This window comes from Liolophura sinensis, chromosome 7, assembly GCF_032854445.1.
Source record: "Liolophura sinensis isolate JHLJ2023 chromosome 7, CUHK_Ljap_v2, whole genome shotgun sequence".
Lineage (NCBI taxonomy): Eukaryota > Metazoa > Mollusca > Polyplacophora > Chitonida > Chitonidae > Liolophura > Liolophura sinensis.
The window spans coordinates 27,272,762-27,293,167 of NC_088301.1; the positions used below are offsets into that span (position 1 = coordinate 27,272,762).

The window sequence follows — 20,406 nt, forward strand, 5'->3', positions numbered from 1 at the left end:
TCAGAGTTAGGCTGTGTCTGATGAACGAGGATGGTCAGATGGTGTTGTACCCACAACTGGTCCAATCAGAATTAGGCTGTGTATGATGAACGAGAATGGTCAGATGGTGTTGTACCCACAACTGGTCCAATCAGAGTTAGGCTGTGTCTGATGAACGAGAATGGTCAGATGGTATTGTACCCACAACTGGTCCAATCAGAATTAGGCTGTGTCTGATGAACGAGATTGGTCACAACTGGTCCATTCAAAAGTGGACTTCGTGAACAAGAACGGACAGACGATATTGTTCCTGTGACAGAATTAAGAATTTGACCGAGACACAGACAATGCTCTTCCTATGCATGTAAAGCATATATGTGAGTGAAAAAGCTAAGCCATTATACATGACGTATATGGATAGCCCGAACAAAGTCGTAAGGCGCATCCTTTCTTCTTCTCCGGCCGTGCGTGGTAAGTTTGTCAGCAACACTAGGGATGGTCGAGGGTTTCCCTGGGGCTCTTCCCGGTTTCCTCCCACCATAATGCCTGCCTCCGTCGAGTAAGTAAAATATTCATGAGTACCGCGTAAAACACCAATCAAATAAATAAATATGCACATCGGTCGTGAGGTATATAAGTGAGCTACTGAAACATTTGGAAGGAATTAATGTAAGCTCTTTAAAGTGAAAGACAGCACCTGACTGAAGTTTATGTCCACTGAAAGATTACCATTTAAAATATCTTAAACCGACATTAATTTTTTTGTTAAGATTTTTTTCAACTCGGTGAAAGCGTAGTGAAACTCCGTCTTGACACAACTTCAGCACGTCTCCATTGTCGAGAGCAAGGTGACGCCAGGTTTACTCTAGCTCTCTAACATCGAAGGTATTTTACACTGTAATAGTCTGAGCAGTAGCCTATAGCAGGTAAAATTTGTGGAGTTCGACGATGTAGGCTCAAGTGAAAGCAGTGCTGATCTAATTATCCCGGGGCGTCAGAGAAAGCACCTCGTCTTTAATAATTTTACTGTATTTTATAAAACAAAACAGAAAAAAACCACTTGTATGTGAGAAAGGTGAAGGAGCAAAATTTCAGTTCTTCAGTTATAATAAATTTAGAGAAAAAAATTATATCATAAGATTTAATTAATTTTAAGCGTTATCAGGTGAGATGCCATCATACTTCCATAAGTCGTGGGCACCCCTAATAAATTTTGCACATACTCTGATATTTTTATTTAGAAACTGCTGACTAAACGCGAAAATGATCGACAAATTATGTATTTGTGGCAGATGAATGCAATTTGGGCCAAGACGGTGTGCCAGTGTCTGACATCATTTGTGATACCGTCGTTGAACATTACACCGCTTGTAAATCAACTCATTTTATGTCTGTGGTGGTCCGTATATGACACAGACCTGTCCCCACAACATTTACTTTGTGAAATGGCCCTTTGGCTACACATAACTAAATCGTCGTAAACGATCTAAAAACGATGTAGTTCTGTGTTATCATATGTCACTTCATGGAGTGAATGGGTACCGTAAAGGCTACGTCACATCATAGGCCACGCAGTCTGATAGCAATGTTTTTGATTGGATAAAATTCTCAAGATGGCTGCCTCGACTCACACCAGCCATTTGTGTGTTATTTTCATTTTGTTCTACATGTCATTTGATGAAATCTCATTAAAATAATGAAGTATGATATTTTTTAGAAAGCTTGAGTACCCTACTTTCGACTGAAATATGTTTTAGTCAGGCGTTGTCCTTCAAAGGATCGAGATATTGATTTGGGTTGCATGTGGTATATTAAACAGTACTGCATTTATACCTGGACTGTCAGCTATATCACTGGAGGAAACCGGACAGGAAACCAGTTATCATGATATAGGACAAAGCTATAGGACAAAGATAAATGACGTATAAAGCAGCATTCTCTATACAGCGCGATGTAATTGGTCAAGCGCATGGTTGTCTCATATCATGATACCCTATAAGGCTTTGCCCAGGCAGCGCTGTAAGACAGGCGGTAAACCCGGATGTGTATTAGATATAAAGTCAATAAGGATAATCACAAGTTCCATATCTGCCATGCTCATTCTTTTGTATGAATACATTTAGTTTTTTCTTAATAGCTGTTAGCTTATATACCTGAAGATATATATCATGGGTTTGTTTTTGTTTGGTCTTATTATAACAATCAAAAACTGCGTGAGCTATGTAGGTACAAGACGGATGTATCCAACATATTTCACAGAAACAACTTCATTTCCGTTTATCGTCGTCATATGACTGAAAAATTGTTGAGCACGACGTTAAACCCCAAGCACTCACTCACTCACTCATTTCCGTTTAAATTATTTTTGGAAGGACCTTTAATACTTTGAATAATGTGCTTAGTAGCGATCCGACAAATGACGACATGACATGCTGGGACCCAGTTTTGCATAGGGAAGTTTTTATAGTCCGTGTTCGTCCTGTGCATAAATAGATCCCGGCGTTAAGTGGAACGTTAGAGGCGAGTCGGCTGTTTGTGGGAAGTGAAAAACACTATGTCGCTGCACACAGTTTGCCTCGTACTGACAGTTCTGTGGGCTGCCAGTGTACAAGGTGAGTTGGCATCGTCAAAGCCTCCTGATGTGATCACAAAACTTTACAAGTAACACAGCTGTGGTACGTATACAGGTGTATGAGAACGCTGTATGCTCGCTAAAACCACTGTATGCAAATCCATCCATCCACAAACCCGCGTGTACTAGTGATATTTGTAATATTTTAATTGTTACTGTGGATCTGTTAGACCTGTTAGACCTGTCTGTGTGGACACAGACAAGTCTATGTGGATGTCCTTTTGAGTGACAATATCACTTATGTGTGACTCGTACAAAGACGTTTTTAGGGCGTAAAGCAAGCTTTGATAATATATATATATATATATATATATATATATATATATATATATATATATATATATATATATATATATATATATAGTATGCGTCAAATCCAGATTTCCGTTGTACGAGAATTTGATTGCTGTGTAAGTTACAGACAGATTATATTAATCTTTTAATCTTATCAGTTGGTTGACTTTTCCATAGTAACCTGATTGATGAATTGAGAGGTATGTAGACCTATAGGCTTATTGGTCTGTTATACATGTATGTGGTAGGCATGGGCACCAAAGAGGTCGCTGTGAGTTCAAGTCCAGCTCATGCTGGTTTCCTCTCCGATTGTACGTGGGGATGTCTTCAGCAACTTGCGTAGGTTTCTCCCGGACTCTGTCCGACTTCTTCCCACCATAATGTTGGCGGCCATCGTATAAGTGAAATATTCTTGAGTACGGCGTAAAACACCAGTCAAATAAAATAAATAAATTCTGTGTGACTCGTACATAGGCGTTATTAGGGAGTACAGCAAGCTTTGATACTATATAAACCGTCAAAATTCATATCTGTATCCGAATCCGAACATGATTGCTAGACGGATTATGTTAATCAACGTAAAATGATTGGCAAATTAGATATATATGTAGGTATGAAGACCTATAGGTATATTAGTCTATTATACATATACAGCAAGCATGGACTGGCTATAGAAAGCCTTGATTAAGCAGTTTGCGTATACGTATGACACGACTGCCGTTTAGTTAGGGCAGACGTAAAGAGTGCTGCGATCATGTAGTGGTCAGTCGGAATGGGACGAAAAGTCATATTTTATCGCATCTGTTCTCTAATTATGATACAAATTTATCGAAAATGATTAAGGTTTGGAGGTGTTTTATCTCATATCAAACTCAAACACTGCGCCATTTTCGTAAACCTTACGTCAAGATTGTTCATATGAAGGTTTAAAACAGACATCCGCTAAAATAAAAAATTACTTGATTTGAATTAGAATAGGTTAGGCCAATAGTTACTGTTGCCCCGCGGGTATAGCATAATTAGAAATACTATTATTTATATACCTCGGTTATATCTCCTATTAACTCAAAATTAACCATAAATTACTAATTCTGCTCCACGGAGTCATCTGGTAATTACAAGGGTAATTGTGTGTACATTGCATACTTACATTCTATAATAGTGATGATAAACGGCCGGAAAAACACTTTCTCTGCCGGGTTAAGTATTTGTGTGCAAGGTTGCATGACACGACAGGTGTATGCAATAATTATATGATATAATACCACAGGACATTTTTTTTTGTATGGGATTTTTTTTATGTGAATTTAACGTTCAGGACTATGCGTAGTAAACACATGCTTGACATTTTGTACAAATTACTCTGTATGTTAATGATGGTTATACACGAGATTCAAGTATGTAAGAGTTTACAACTCAGTTCTCCCTTCACAAAGCATGTACACCAGCTGTGTACACTTTTATGTGTAGTATGCCTTTGGTACACTACTGGATTGAATGGGATGGTATGTGTGGGGGAGGTGGGGCGGGTAGGCAGAGGCGAGAGGGAAATGGGTAATTTGGTCATGAATGTCATTATATTCTTTAAAAAATTGATATGAAGTAAATTACGGTGAAAAGGTCGAATGCTGGAGATCTGTATAAATTATAAGTATTGTAGGCCTTATGATGACAGGTATCATTAAGTATGTGGGTAGTTTCATGTATTTTACAGTCCGTCAAACATGTAAGCAAACTGAATATAGGTGTATTGTCACGAAAACTGCGATTATTTAACATGGGTTAGATTGTAACAAAAATTGGCAGTTGTGTCTGACGTGACGGGGAAAATAGTTCGTGTGAGATTCTCGTAGGCAGAACTTTTAATTAATAATTTACCCTCAGGTCGATCGACATTCCCGGATGTTCTTTGTACATACGGTTTGATAAAAGGCTTCCGGCCCCATTCCTATAGCCTACAGACCAACTGACCCGGTAACTCTGTGTGTGTACATACAACAAATGTACATCCATGAACACAGGGACGATTAAATGACTTCGGCATGGCCTTGTGCGTACATCTTCCCGGACGTTCTCGCGGTCATATTCAAAGAGGGACCTATATTATGAATGGACTGACGCGTCAGAAAAATACGGCTAATGTATATTGTTTTATGGTCATCCTTTCCGCATCCAAGAATGGATATAAGCCTCACTCTGATTAGTCGGAAAGTAGAGCCAACCTGTTAAATATTATACGCCAAGGCTTACTTACAAGAAATTTAGAATTAGTATAGTAAATTGTTTGGGGACTGTTAATGTTTAAATCCCATGCAACTTTTCAAGCTAGTAATTTTCTCCGCTTTAAATAGCCGTGGTTCTCACTCTGATTTATTGAACTGAGTCAGAGTTGTGTCCTTGCTTCTAAATGCTCGCGTAGGCGTATTGTGTGCGTAACCTGTTGTTTTCACTCAGTCAGGCGTTAATGTTTGTACTGTAAGTCTCAGTTACATTCACAAGGAAATAGTTTTTGTGTATATAATTTCACGTTAAATAACTAAACAGGAAACACAAAGGCCAATGTTTTTGATTTCTTTACGGCAGATAAATCAAAGCAACCAGTCGTCTTGGATTGTCAGTCTCGGTTACATACACATAAAAATAATTTTCGTGTAATTTCATGCATGTGTAACTCTTACGTCTGTAGGTCAATCAGATGCCTGATGAACGTCGGTGGTTTATACCGGGCACTGGTTTCCACCAGTCATGAACCTGACCGCCGTGATATAAGTGATATATTCTTGAGTACGGCTTTAAACAATAAAAAGCGTCACTGATTCACGTATAACGAAACAGGAAACACAAAGACCGAATTATTTCCTTTCCGGCCGTAAATAAAACTTTAATATTAGTATGGTCAACAAGGAAGAAAATAAAATACTGTTAATTACCTTATACATCCTGTAGTGATGAATTTCCTCATATTTGTTGGTAGTGTGAATAGACAAGCTTGGCCCGCCATCATGGCTAAACAAGTTCAAGGTCACTCTTATCTTTCTTTATAGATGCACTACTCGTTTCAAATCTAAGAAAGCACAAAACAGGAAAATGAAGAGAAAACAGGAAAATGAAGAGAAAACAGGAAAATGCAAACTTCATATGAAAACCTGCTGTGAAAAGTTATTTAACATACCTCGTGTCTTTCAAACAGCATTGAAAACTGTTGACCGCTTCTCTTTACATGATTTCGGCCTAATTTCATACCTTTTATACTTTTTTATTTCTTTGGTGGTTTATGTTATACGTCCTTTTTGTGAATTGGCCTTGGGATGATTGACTTGGAACGTCCCCAATAGTTGACAGCTAGCATACGAATGTTTTCTTTCGGTGTTTTTTTTTTATTTTTCTTTAAGTACATTGGAAAATAATTTTTGCGTGGGCATTTGGGGCCAAGTTTTGCTATAATGGATGCGCGCACATTTCTGTATAAGCATAATCTTAATGTTATGTATATGTCTAATGATAAATTTTATTTTTGCTCAAGTTTGTTGTTTTCTCCAAACTAAAGCGTTGAACGCTTTTATAACATTTTAACGTTTTAATTATAAATTATTATTGTAATTCAGATTTAACACATGTATTTGGATATAAAGAACAAATTTGCATTCAAATAAATTTATTCAGAAAATCTGTGATGGAAATCCGAAATACCCGAGAGTCCATATTACCCCACTTTATCGGACCACTGTGTCCTTTCTTCATTCTATCAAGTATTATGTATTTTCATTTTCAGGTGCAAGAACCAAATGCTACCAGATATTCAACGAGAAACAATGTTTCTCCACGTCTTCCCCTTTTACAAATACACTGGGGAAGGCCCCCGAATCCCCGGCTGAACAGAGAGTTACCTTCTCCTTGTACACTCCAAAGAACACCAGATCTGCGCAGCTCCTAAATGGGGGAAATCCAAAGAGTATTGCCTCCTCTCGACTCAACCCTAACAAGATGATTCGCGTTATCATACATGGTTTCCGGGACAGAGGAAACAAAGCGTGGGTCAAAACAATGACCAAAGAGCTGCTGAAAACGGTACAAAACAACCAGTTTTTAGTGTCAAAATTGAAACTTGAATTCAGCGCTTATATTTGGACGTTAGAAGTTACAACTGCGAACACAGTTATGTTTTTACTTCTGAAGACATTAACTGATATTAATCAGGGGTTTTTTGAAGTTCATAGTTCCATTTTACAAATGGTCATTTTCCACTATAGGCAGTTCGAGAAGAACAGGTTTGAGCCGAGAATTACCACATTTCAGATACTAGAGGACATCTTGTGCATGGATCATAATTACGCATGCGGAAATTTCACATTTCGTTTGATCACATGAGAGGTCCATCATGATGTATTATAAACGCTATAAAATCCATTGCTCCTGTGTTCAGGGTACGTTTTACCTCGCACAGTTCAGTGATTTTGAAATTTTCTTGGGTTCTCTGTCTATACCAAATAGATTTTGTAGCATTTCATATATTTAAATGATTGGAGTATTACGCCGTACTCAAGAATATTTCACTTATACAACAGCAGTATAGTGGAAGAAAACCGGACCGAGCCATGGAGAAACCCTCGACCATCTGTAGGTTGCTGGTGGATCTCCCAAAGTACAGCTGGAGAACAAGCCAGCATAAACACGACTTTGGCTCGGTAGCACGATAACTCCTCGGGCACGGACATCCCGGTTAGTCATTTCAACAGGTTATAACTAAAGCAGTTCACTGGTCTGGTATTTAGCTGATTTGCACTTTATAGTGTAATATCTCTGGCGTTGATTTTGCTGGCAGCAAACATGGGCACATGTCAGTGTTTGATGCAGTTAGGATCTAATGTTTCCAAACAAACCCGTCAAATATTTAGCTGAAGATGCTGATATCACAATCTGACATACATTAATGAGGCTTTATTTCTGTTTTACAGGATGGATCAAACGTAATTGTGGTCGACTGGGAAAAGGGAGCTATGAAGTCGTTCTTGAATTATTTCCAGGCTGCAGCCAACACGCGCGTGATCGGCGCAATGCTCGCTAAAATGGTGAAAATCATCTCAACCAGTAAAAAGATTTCTTACAACCGCTTTCATCTGATTGGACACAGCCTTGGCGCTCACATCGCTGGTTATGCCGGACGAAGATTGTCTGGTCAGATAGGGCGAATTTCAGGTAAGCTGTTCTGCTGATAAATTCATGAAAATCCGCATAACCTTTTTAAATATTCGCAAAAACTGAAAGTGTTTTAAACCTATTTCACACTTTGGTATTTCACCTGTGGTTAAGATAGACGGACTATCTTAATCTTGGACGTCTCACTTACTATTAAATGGATGTTGTACATCTTCAATGAAAATTTCGGAAAGGTAGTAAACACCTAGTATTAAGCAACAAATATAAAAAATGCACGCCTGAAATTTACACAGTGGAATCAAACGACTTGTGCATCTCTGTATTTTAGGGCTGGACCCTGCAGGCCCGGCTTTCGAGAAATTCAAGGAGCCAGTCAGACTGGACAGAGGGGACGCTAAATTTGTCGACGTGATCCACACCGACGGCGACAAACTCATAAAGGGAGGTAAGTTGTGTTCAACGCCTCAGTCCGTCGAAATATGTAACTATACCTAACGCTAAGGCAACCGCGGAAAATAAAACACATCAGGATGTGTTTGCAGATATATAAACTTCATCTATCAGTTACTAGCTAATTTAAAAATGGTTCTAGTAAGACATACTTGGAAGGTGTTTAACGCCGTGCTCAAAAATTGTTTGATTTACATCAAGTAAAGGACGAGAGATACCGGTATTCGGGAAGTAAGTCGCCACCCTTCGTCATGCAGTTCATTCTAACACGGTCTAACACGGTGTGTTTTTGTGAATATTTCAGGTGCGGGAACCTTAAAGCCTATGGGAGATGCGGATTTTTACCCTAATGGCGGTCGAAACCAACCAGGCTGTTCTCAGAAGTTTATTGACCATGTTAAAAACTGGTTCCGTGGTGGCTTCAAAGGTATGCAGACAGGTTTCGTGTTATCACCCATCTGACTGTTAATAAGAATTTTGTATTTTCATTTCCCATCCATGAACAGCATCTGTGCTTCCTAGGAGCACCTGTAGAGCTCCTCATGTGGATTGCAACATAATATGAAAATTGTATACTCATATTTACATAAAAGCAATACCGAACCAGTGCACCAGCGTCACATGTTTATCTGTATCAATTCATTACCGCGTTAATTAAAACGGTAACAAATACTGCACTCCTAAAATAGGGTCGGTCCTCCAGCCGCTGAGACTGCGAGGCTAACTTGGCAATATTGTTGCCCTATAAAAGGAGCCTCCGTAAAGTGTCAAATGTTCGATAATTTCAAACAAAATTTGTATCGCATGGTCCTATATTTGATTCGCCAATTCCGGAATAGAAAGAAAGCTTAGCCAATGAAATGGATGGCATATTTTACTATATTTTTCATATATTACATTTTACCCTGTCTTGTTATAACAAGTATCTTATTCCGATTTTAGGGCTCACCATGAGTATAAGTTGTGACCACATGCGATCGATTGCCTTCTACACAGAGTCTATCAACACCTCCTGCACGTTCCGCGCATGCGGTTCCACCGGATGTTCCAGAATGGGCTTCCACGCCAGTCCCAGCAAGAAAGGATCATTTTCACTAAAAACCAACTCGAAGTCCAAATTCTGTAAAAATTAAAACTCCGACATATTTTTGTCACATGTAATGCAGCTTCAGTATATTTATGTGTACATTTTATCTATGCAATAAAGGATATTTTAATTAATTTTATCTATACAATAAAGACTGGGTTTCCACGCCAGTCCCATCAAGAAAGGATCACCCTCACTGATAACCCACTCGAAGCCTAAGTTCTATTAATATTAAAGTACCTACATGTTTGTATCACGTCATGCAGCTTCAAATTTGGTAATCATTTTATTTATGTGTAAAATTTGATCTATTCACTAAAGGATATTTGAAATAATTTTATTACTGTTCAATATTTGTAAATTTTATCTTTTCACTAAAGAATGTTTCAACAAGATTTAACTGTGTAATGTAAGCAAATGATATCTATGCAATGAAGAAAATATTTTAACTAATTTTATAGCTATTTAATATGTGTAAATTTTATCTGTTTAACAAAGAATACCGTAACAAGTTTAACTATGCAATGTGTGTACAGTTTATCTATACAGTGAAGTACATTTTAACTAATCTTTGTGGTATATGTGACGAATTTGCAGTAAAGACTAAGCATTTCAAGTCCTTGACTCCTGTTATTTTTCAAAATTGCTGAAAATCGAACAATGTTTACCATAGCTCACCCTTGCTGAAAGCATGTCTTATGATATACAAATGTATGTGAAATCATCGCTTTTATTTGTCACGAAAAGATGACAGTTCATAGGCTAAATAGCTGACGACAGTCCACGTGAACATGACGGAGTACGTACATGTATTTCGATAATGCGCAGAACTGCGATAAGGCCTGGCGTACCAGTAGAGTACAAGCTATCTCCATAAGTCTGGGGTAGACCATGGCGGAGCTTTGTATATTTGAACTTCACTTTGAGCTAATCTTATATAATCCAGCAGTTCCACAAGGGTTGAGGCTTTCAGAATAATAGCTGTATGTATGCTGAAATCCACAACAGAACAAAAATGGATTTAACATTATTGAAAACCGACGAATCAGCCCCAAAACTTCGAGTTTATTCTCTAACTTGCCTTTGTAAAGTAAGTCAGTTCAGAATAACCAACCGTTTAAAAAAAAACGAAATATCTGGAAAAGTGTCAAAGTCCATAACTACACAAGAGGGCAACATAATTTATTGAAAATGAACGAAAGAACAGAGTTTCATCTGTAACTTGTCATGGTGAACCCGCGTACCGAATTTCAGTTTAATATAATACCGTAAAATTCCGAAAAAGGGCAAAACAAAGGCCATTATTTTGTCGAAATTCGAACTTGATTTGTAACTTGTTTTGAAAAAAATTAGGCTGTTTCTGACTGCAACATACTCGATGCAAAGAAAATTAGAATGCATAAAGACATCAGCATGGAGAGTAAAACCAGAACAGCGAGGACATAAATTTAATAGATTGGTGCTTGGTCCAAGGACAACATTTTTTTGCAAATAAGCAGCAGAACAGACAGCTGGGAAGACAGACAGAAAAAGATATACTGACAGAAACATGAGCTAGCCTAAATGACCTCAAAATTTCGCCCAGAAAAGTGTATTTTTTGAGGCAAATGAATGTCACAAAATATTATTTTTTTGGTGCTGAAACTTACAATTTTCCAGCAGAATATCTACTCATGATGCAAGCAACCCTCAAAACACCCTCTAAAATCAATAGAACTCTCAGAATCCAGAGAAATAGGCTAGTTGTCATGGACGATATTTATGGTCATTTGAGGGTGTTTAGTGGAGGGAAAAATGGTGAATCTGGCTTAAAAATCAAGGAAGTAAGCACACCGCTTAGAAATGATCTAATCTTCTGCTCAAAGCCACCAGATTGTCAGATGTCAAAAAGGTGACTGGACTGATGACCATATCCAGGATTTTCACACAGACTTCATGAAGATGTTCGGTGTGGTAGGCTTCCTGTGTCGTGTAAGTTACGTCATCCCGGGCCGGATTCGGTTGGTGGGGAGATGATTCAGTCAAGTGCATTACTGGGATTGATTCATCGGGCATTTTCGGTTACCGGCACGGAAATGCTGATATCTGAGTCCATCTCAGATATTCGGATAGCATTCGGAAAAATCGCGAATTGCGTATGCAAATTAGGTAATGATCCTGTAACAAATCTTTCGCATTTCCCTGCATAGTCCGTGGCTCAGTTGTATGACCCAGGAGCCCCTCACCAATGCGGTCGCTGTGAGTTCAAGTCCAGCCCATGTGGACTGGACATCGCTGTGATCGATGACATATATTATTCTTGAGTACGGCGTAAAACACCAATCAAATAAATAAATTAATTGATTCTTATATTCATGACATGGCTCAAAGAGATACCCTTTTACACATAACTTCTTTGATGGGTCATAGGTCATGTGTTCGCCTGTGGAAGTGTGGGACGGAGTGTGTTTCAATATTTATCTGTTTATTTTTTTGACTGGTGTTTACCATGCTAACCACCTCGCTCAAGGAGGCCTCTGTTCCCATATTATATTTAAAACAATGTGGTTTTCAAATTTTAAAAAGCTTTGAAAATGTCGGTATATTGTTATTGGACTTAGGTTTTCATTATCGCCTGCATCAAAAACTGTATACGGAATGTTCGTTTAAACATGTTTTTGCCGCGATATGACCGTAACTATACAATAAAAGAGTATTCGTTCACTTTTTGCAGCTCCAGAGTTAAGCAGAATTAGGTGAAAAAATGGTCCACAATTACTCAAAATACCGAGCTGTCATTTCTGACAAACAATAACGTGAAAACAATACAAGGGACAAGGTCCTTATATACGAGGGATGCTTATTCAGACGGTATATGGTTTTATGCAGGTATAAAGCAAACACCACAGCAGCGATCACAGCGTGCTAGTTGCCAAATGGTCACCCGTTACCTGTGAAATCCAATCTTCTGCCAAGTTACCTCAGTTAGGGATTCTTACTCCACCAACAGAATCACGGTTTACGCAGGCACACGGTACAAAACAATAAAACCAGAGCAGCGACAACAGCGTGACAGTTACCAAATGATGACACGTAACTGGTGAAATCAACTTGCACAGCCCAGTACAACGGCTTAAGCATATCTGGTAAAAAAGTACAAACACAAATTCGCAATGGCGGCGACATCCTCGGGTGTAGAGTTTCGTGTCGTCTTGCACATAGGCCCCTCGTTAAGTGAACGACAAACGTTAGAAGACAGCATGCTCAGGTGTAAATTTTAACTGTTTAAGAGTGTTAATATGTGACATTTGTCAGAAAATGTGCAGATCTGTAAATATATCTATCTGTTCCTATTTTTCAGAGTACAACAACCAGCCCATCAAGACAGCCCTCAGAATGTAGAGAATATTAGCCTGAGGCAGATCAAGAAATGTCCTAATTATATCCTTTTTAATTTGTTTCAGATTATTATGTAAGGCAATGACGTGGACCAGATCATGGAGAACTTTGTAAATTTGCCACATAACCACTCATACCACAGCCCAAAACAGCCATTTTATACTTCTCAGTGGAATCATATCCGACATTTTTAGGGAATTTCTAACAATAGTAGTGTCAAATTAATCATTCAAAATCTAACGCATTTACATGAACACGTAGAACAAAGTCCTAACTGAAGGAAACTGACAAGAGGCCCCATTTCACCGGTTACGTGTGAGCATTCGCCAATGATCACACTGTCATCGCTTCACAGGGTTTACTCGCTATGCTCGGTTCCACAGACAGCTACAGTCTGTATTTAGTATAAATCCACAAATAATATGACTTCTGCAAGTGTTCCTTCAATTTCTTTGTCCACATAATGTAAAATATTCTGATTCTAATTCAGAACAAATTCACCGCTTGTGCATGCGCTAAAATATGGAAGCTCTCCCCACTAAACATTCCAGTAAGTTAATTATCTGATATTCTTTTTTTTTCTTTTTTTTTTTTGATTGTTGTTTTACGCCGTACTCAAGAATATTTCACTTATGAGTCCGGGGGAAACCCACGACCATCCGCAGGTTGCTGAAAGACCTTCCCACGTACGGCCGGAGAGGAAGCCAGCATAAGCTGGTCTTGAACTCACAGCGACCGCATTTATCTGATATTCACATATATAAAGAAAAATTCCGGTGTCCTTAAATTGTTTGTTTGATTGGGTTCCAACATAATTTTAGTTATATCACCAGGATGTCTCCTTGTAACAACGGGAGCTATCCCCCCTGGATGCACGTTTTTGCACACAGTCGTTTTTTAAAAAGTATAGTTCCAACAAATGCGGTCCAAAAAATAGCGAATTATTTAAAAAAAAACAAGACCTCATAAAAATCTCAGCAAAAATTGTAAGTAGCAACGGATGAAAGGATGAAAGTAGTCCTAAGATATTGGATTTTGTAACGATTTTAAATGCATACTTGTGTGTATACTAATCTTTTGATGTCCAACAGGCACATTGAATTCACGAATCCATCTGAAAACTTTGATCTAACTAACACCCAACAGATGTTCGTTTCTATGAACTAACCTATATATCTCCTTATTAGCCGAAGACAATACATATCTCTCAAGGTCACTAAAGAACCGCCAGATATCATTTAAAAAAGTGTTTGTAATGCATCGATTACCGTTACCTACAACAATTTCACAAAATAGCAATCAATTCATCGTAAAATTGTACCAAGAAATATAAAATGGAAATTATCGCCCAGCTACATTCATATAATCAATAAAAGAGCTTTCTCTCACCCATTTTAACCACAGGCTTAACCTATGTTTACAGTCTTAGTATTTAGTTTTGCGTTTTGGGTCGTTTGAAAAAAAATGTGCATACTGAGAGCTTCTCTCAGCTTCTAAATGTGTAATGAGGATATTTTCAGGGTGTTATAAAAATACGGTTTATTTCCGATTTTTGTCATTTTGTACAAAAAGTATATCGGGATGAAATCTAAGCTTTGAGTGCCTTTACCAAATTAAACTGTTTGTTGGATTCTGTGCTTTGGTGATTCGCCAGCAAAGAGTATATCACAACAAACATTGGCCAAGTGGTTAGAAGCGCTCACCTCACTATCGCTGTAGGACAAACCAGGTGTGGATTCAAACTAAATATAGGGCAGGGAATTTGTATATCGGCCGCTCTCGCTGCTTTTTAAGGGGTTAACGATGTTTGTATGGTTGTTTGCTCAGTTTAAATTTCGTTTATGACCATCTAACTTCCACCAATATTATGTACATATAGACATATACGTTACATGTGTAAAAGTTCGTCAGTACTCGGGCACTCCGGTTTCCATGAAAGTGACCAGCATCGTTTATGAGAAATTCTTGAGTATGGCGTTCAACAAGAGTAAATAAATGAACTAATAAATAAATAAATAAATAAGAGTGTCTATTACTACTATGGAAGGTGGATGAGGACATATCGCCCCGCGGCCAAGGGCTCAACGAGAACGGTACCACTCGCCCACGATTTGCGGGCCGTGCGGCGAGATGTCCTTATCCGGCCTCCATATACTACCGCACAGAGGAAGTTTTCCTGTATACATTTGTCTCGTGCAGATGATGTCACTTTTTCCAGCGAAGTATATTGGGAAACGGCTATCAGCGACCAAATGTCGTCTGTCAAAGAATAGTCTGAACCATGCGAAGAAAAATGGTCAACGAAGACGACATCTGTTATTTAAGCATTGGTTTCCACTAACACGTTGTACTATTTTTTGAAAATCTGTGTCGGTAAACTTTCTAGGTCAATAGTTGTTGAATGTATTAAAATAATTTTCGCCAGTGTCAACATGACGCTCACTCAAAACTGCTTTAGATTTAATTAATACGGCAATAAACGATCTGTATCGATTAAGGTTTGTTTGCTGAAGATGATCTACTTTAGGAAACAAGAGCCATATATAAAACGTTCCCAGAAATGAATTTCAAGATATTCGCACTGTCAAGAAGGCGAAGATGTCTCCATTTTGGGCTGTCATTTTTATCCTTGGTTTGTCAAGCGCAAACGGTAATGTATAGTTGTTCAATCATAACTAGAAAAAACGCAAAAGCTTTTATTATTTCAAAACAGAACTTGGCAGGCTTAGATCAATGCCTGTGGCTTCGTAAGCAGTTGATTCTAAGCTATATGATATTTGATTTTATAGCAGATGGCTGTCGGTGCGAGCGACATCTCGTAATTTGGAACCCAGTTTCGCATATTTCGGCTTTGTGCTTATACAGCAAGCGGAATGTCGGTATCTGGACAATGGTTTACTCTACCCATATATAAACCCACGCATAATCGTCCTCCATGTAGTGTGCTTTCTGAAAGATTAGTTGTAGTATTTATTTATTCATTTATTTGATTGGTGTTTTACGCCGCACTCAAGAACATTTCACTTATACGACGGCGGCCAGCATCATGGTTGGAGGAAACCGGGCAGAGCCCGAGGAAGTTGTAGTTAGAGCATTAAAAAGTTTAATTGTAATAAATTGTATATTTTTATCTATAAATTTTGTAGAACGCTCTTTATCATCTGCCAGTCACACATCCAAACCCTTGAAAAAAGGGTTTGGATGTATTCAGAAATTCTTGTCTCAGCATCGTCATGGGTAATTACCGTTACCGAAACAGGTCATTTATTTATCAGTTCTAACATAGATCCAACTCAAATAACAAACAAAACCGTTTTTTTTTATATTTGAGGATGGTGGTTTTTCTCTAATGATAAACGAGAGGAGGATGAAAAGATATGTCTGGCGGCACCACAGGCAGACCACAAACTTCAGGTTGAGTTTGTCCTCTTTAGCCGCCAAAATAGTGGCGGTAAAGACGTCACTTCCAACTCGGATTCCATCCGCCAATCAGGCTTCGACGCTGCGAAAGACACGAAGTTCATCATCCACGGATACACGGATCTGGGATCCTCAGTCTGGGTTCAGAGGATGGTTCAAGATTTCCTGAAATATGTGAGTATAATTAAATCTTAATTGATGAACTGTTGTAGTTACGAAGATGTTAATGTTTGCTCTATACTCAATAAAAGCATCTGTGTACAAAAGGTACACAAGATGTGTACAACAGGTACACATTGATTGTGACAAATTTGCACACATTTGCACAAATCTTATGCAATCCAGCTTTTAATGTGTACTAAATTGTGTACCTGTGATACACATCCTCTTTACATCGCGAACTACCCAAACGCACGTGTACAAAACAGTACACATTTGCTTGTTGAGAGTAGAAAGTTTATATGTATTGTGGGCTGAAAATTTTCGGGAATAAGTGTTTTTGAGGAGAGCTGTTAACCTGAACATGAGCACGAGAAGATTCACTTTGATACTTCAACACCATTTTAACGGTGTAAATTCCTCTGAAATTGTTTAGAACTTTCTCCCTGAAGAGAGTTTGTTGCTCCTATTTTTTGACAAGTGATTTCTTTCGAAGTCAAGAATATTTCACTTAAGCAATTAACACCGATCGTGTAGTTTTATGGGTGGGTAGTGGAAAACTAGCTGAGCTCCCAGAAAAAAATTACAACTTTCCTTGGCAAATACCTGGAAATAGCCTGACTGAAATCTGCGGCAGAATGAGTTGGCGTTGAGTTCATGCTGATGTTGTGAAGAACATTCGCACGAGGTGCGCGTAGATTCTACTCCTCGTGCTGTTACCTTGGTGACAAGCTCCATTGTTTCCGCTAGTGCTTACCTTGGTTGAGCACCTCTTGCCCGCCTGCCATACATGTAAGTCACATGTGGGAGAGTTCGTTAGTAGCCCGACAAAGCTCGTTGGTTTAACCCGGGCACCTCCCAAAATTTAGCGCCATTGTATAAGTGAATACTTGACTATGGCATTAAGGAAGCAGCAAATAAATAAATATATTCTAGTGAAGACAAAGAGTAAAAAAAAAAGCGAAACTTATTATCCCCTACTCCCAAAATAAATTTAAGTTTTGTCCACATCTCTTGTAAGAACTTTCATTCCCATGCACAGATGCGTTACAGTGCTTTCTTTTTTAAACCGTCTGAAGCGAAAGCTTTTTCGGACAGCGTAATATGGATTTCTCTTTTGACGTTCCCCTAAAGCATGACGTCAATGTCGTGTGCGTCAACTGGCAGAAGGGAGCAGACAGCTTGTACTACGGTCAGTCGGCAGCCAACACAAGGCGGGTGGGCGAGATAGTCGGGGATTTCATCAGACAGCTGAAGGAAGTGATGGGAGCCCCGTACAACAGCCACCACCTGATAGGACATAGTTTGGGCGCTCACATTTCAGGTTTCGCCGGGGCAAGTCTTAACGGACAAGTGGCCAGAATTACAGGTGAGCGTGATATCTTCTGGATAGAACAAACACTTACGTAGAGAATCAAGCCAAATGGTTTTCAGATTCTAAATATTTAACTCACCTGGATATTATCAAGTATAAAACAAGATGAGGGATGACTTTAAAGGAAAACAATGTAACCTCTGCCACCCAATTATTTGTGGGATTAAGAAACATTCTATACTTCGTATATCTCAGTTTCTACCTCGCTTTATTTTGATCGCAAATTAATTATTTTTGGTTTCTAACAACCTTATATTATATGATCCTTCATGATAACCTTTTTTGGTGTGAAGTTCAGAATAGGCTGCCCTCTAAATAACCATACGTTGTAACATGGGTAACGATGCATGCGCATGTCTGTGTGCGTGCCTGTTTCAGGAATGGATCCTGCAGGGCCGTGTTTCCGGTTTGCGGGCCCCGCTGACAGACTAAGTGACGACGACGCCATTTTTGTTGATGCCATTCACACCGATGGTGACCATCTTCTGCAAGGCGGTAAGAAATAGCACAGCTTCGGTTCCGAAAGAGACTTCAGCAATCAAAGACATTGTATATTGTTGTCTACTCCATGTGTAATAATTGAATAGAAGTTAACGTGTTTTTTTTTCTCCTTTGCAAGCATATGTTTTCACATGTGGTTTGAACTTGTCCCTGACGACATAAATTTGTTAGCTTTCAAGAAAGATTTAATGCTCTCTAAAAGTTCATCGAATTAATCTAAAAAAAATAGTCTGTTATTTTTAGAAGAAAGACTGTTGCCTGAGTGATGCTAGGATGTAGTCTGTTATCCCAGCAGATTGCTGTGTTAAATATAACACACACATTCTATTAATCAGTTATAAAGATTCTATTAGAAGAATAGGATATTATGTTGAATATGACATAGTATCATGTTATAATAACAGAATACACTCTAGCATCACTCAGACAACAGACTTTCTGTTAAAATTAAAAGATTAATTTTTTGAGTGTAATGATTACCGAAAGTTCATCAAATTAATGTATCTAATTTTTGTTTAACGTCGTATTCAAGATAATGCCAATGAGCTCCGCTCTCCGTGTATATAGGACCAGGCGTATCCATGAAAGCCGTTGGCGTTTCTGGAGCCAGATTAAACCTTACTATTCTGTTAAAAAGCCTACAGCAGCCACATCCCCAAGTTACTCTGAAATCGTTGTGTCCTTCAGGTTTTGGAACTGAGTTGCCTATGGGAGATGCCGACTTCTACCCAAATGGCGGAGAAAAACAACCCGGATGTGACAGCTATTTTTGGCAGCATCTTGTTGACTTCTTTAAAGGCTGGTTTTCGGGTAAGTATGCGTCCAAGAGGTTCGAGTTTGGAAAAATGTGTTTGTGACATACTGAGGTAAAAGACACGTATGCTATTGTGACAGATGGATACGTGAGAACCAACAGGTGACAAAGTACGACAAAGACATGAGTGAGTTTGTACCATGAAGATACTACAACAGCGCAGCGCCATATAGCTGAGTTTTAACAGTACAGTTATTAAAGATTTTTCTTTAGAAAAATAGTGTACCTAATTAACACAATGAGAAAAAGGACAACGATTAGACTTGATTGTTAATATACAATAGAATAATCACAAAACTCACTAAAGTAATAGCAATATATCATAATTCATTAGAATTAGAATGCACTTAACGGTATCCACAACCTGGCGTAGCGTTATTACATGGCTAGTGCTAAGCCTTAACACGGTTCAAGAGCAGTCTCTCGCGTAACCATAAACTTGCGTATCTTAATTACATGGCTAGTGTTAGACACAAACACGGTTCAAGAGCAGTCTCTCGCGTAACCATACACTTGCGTATCTTAATTACATGGCTAGTGTTAAACACTAACACGGTTCAAGAGCAGTCTCTCTCGTATTTATAAACTTGCGTATCTTAATTACATGGCTAGTGCTAAACCCTAACACAGTCCAAGAGCAGTCTTCCTCGTAACCATAAACTTGCGTATCTTAATTAAATGGCTAGTGCTAAACACTAACACGGTTCAAGAGCAGTCTCTCGCGTAACCATAAACTTGCGTATCTTAATTACATAGCTAGTGCTAAACACTAACACGGTTCAAGAGCAGTCTATCGCGTAACCATAAACTTGCGTATCTTAAGTACATGGCTAGTGTTAAACACTAAAACGGTTCAAGAGCAGTCTCTCGCGTAACCATAAGCTGCCGTATCGTAATTTTATGTTTTGCGTTAAACCTTAACAGGGTTCAAGAGCAGTTTGTCGTGTAACCATCTCCGAGTTCAGGATCTGTTCCGTGAGTCCATCAACCCGGCCAACTCCTTCAAGGCTTACCCCTGCGGACATCAGGACGAGTATGACAAGTGTACCAGCTGTGGTTCCCGGGGGTGCTCCCGCATGGGGTACTACGCCTCTCCCTACCGCCATGGCATCTACACCATGCGTACCCGCAAGGCGTCGCCCTTCAGCTTTGATTATTAG

The 20,406-nt window shown here is 38.8% G+C and overlaps 2 protein-coding genes across 2 annotated transcripts; both read left to right on the forward strand.

Annotated features, from left to right (window-relative positions):
* Nucleotides 1-2,467: 2,467 nt before the first annotated feature.
* Nucleotides 2,468-10,180, forward strand: LOC135471607 (pancreatic triacylglycerol lipase-like). Its single transcript, XM_064750898.1, has 6 exons — nt 2,468-2,591; nt 6,678-6,973; nt 7,861-8,101; nt 8,391-8,507; nt 8,817-8,939; nt 9,455-10,180. The coding sequence occupies exons 1-6, from the start codon at nt 2,534-2,536 to the stop codon at nt 9,643-9,645; spliced, it is 1,026 nt and encodes a 341-aa protein (XP_064606968.1). The 5' UTR covers nt 2,468-2,533; the 3' UTR covers nt 9,646-10,180.
* A 3,319-nt stretch (nt 10,181-13,499) lies between these two features.
* Nucleotides 13,500-20,406, forward strand: LOC135470793 (pancreatic triacylglycerol lipase-like). The gene is made up of 6 exons (XM_064749835.1): nt 13,500-13,527; nt 16,309-16,571; nt 17,691-17,925; nt 18,310-18,426; nt 19,120-19,242; nt 20,171-20,406. The coding sequence occupies exons 1-6, from the start codon at nt 13,500-13,502 to the stop codon at nt 20,404-20,406; spliced, it is 1,002 nt and encodes a 333-aa protein (XP_064605905.1).

Bases quoted from the DNA above. Each gene is read 5' to 3' on its own strand.
- LOC135471607 (XM_064750898.1), top strand. From the start codon at position 2,534: ATGTCGCTGCACACAGTTTGCCTCGTACTGACAGTTCTGTGGGCTGCC. The intron at 2,592-6,677 runs GTGAGTTGGCAT...TTTCATTTTCAG, and splicing joins GTGGGCTGCCAGTGTACAAG to GTGCAAGAACCAAATGCTAC. The intron at 8,940-9,454 runs GTATGCAGACAG...TTCCGATTTTAG, and splicing joins GTTCCGTGGTGGCTTCAAAG to GGCTCACCATGAGTATAAGT.
- LOC135470793 (XM_064749835.1), top strand. From the start codon at position 13,500: ATGGAAGCTCTCCCCACTAAACATTCCA. The intron at 16,572-17,690 runs GTGAGTATAATT...GTTCCCCTAAAG, and splicing joins TTCAAGATTTCCTGAAATAT to CATGACGTCAATGTCGTGTG. The intron at 19,243-20,170 runs GTAAGTATGCGT...AAACCTTAACAG, and splicing joins CTTTAAAGGCTGGTTTTCGG to GGTTCAAGAGCAGTTTGTCG.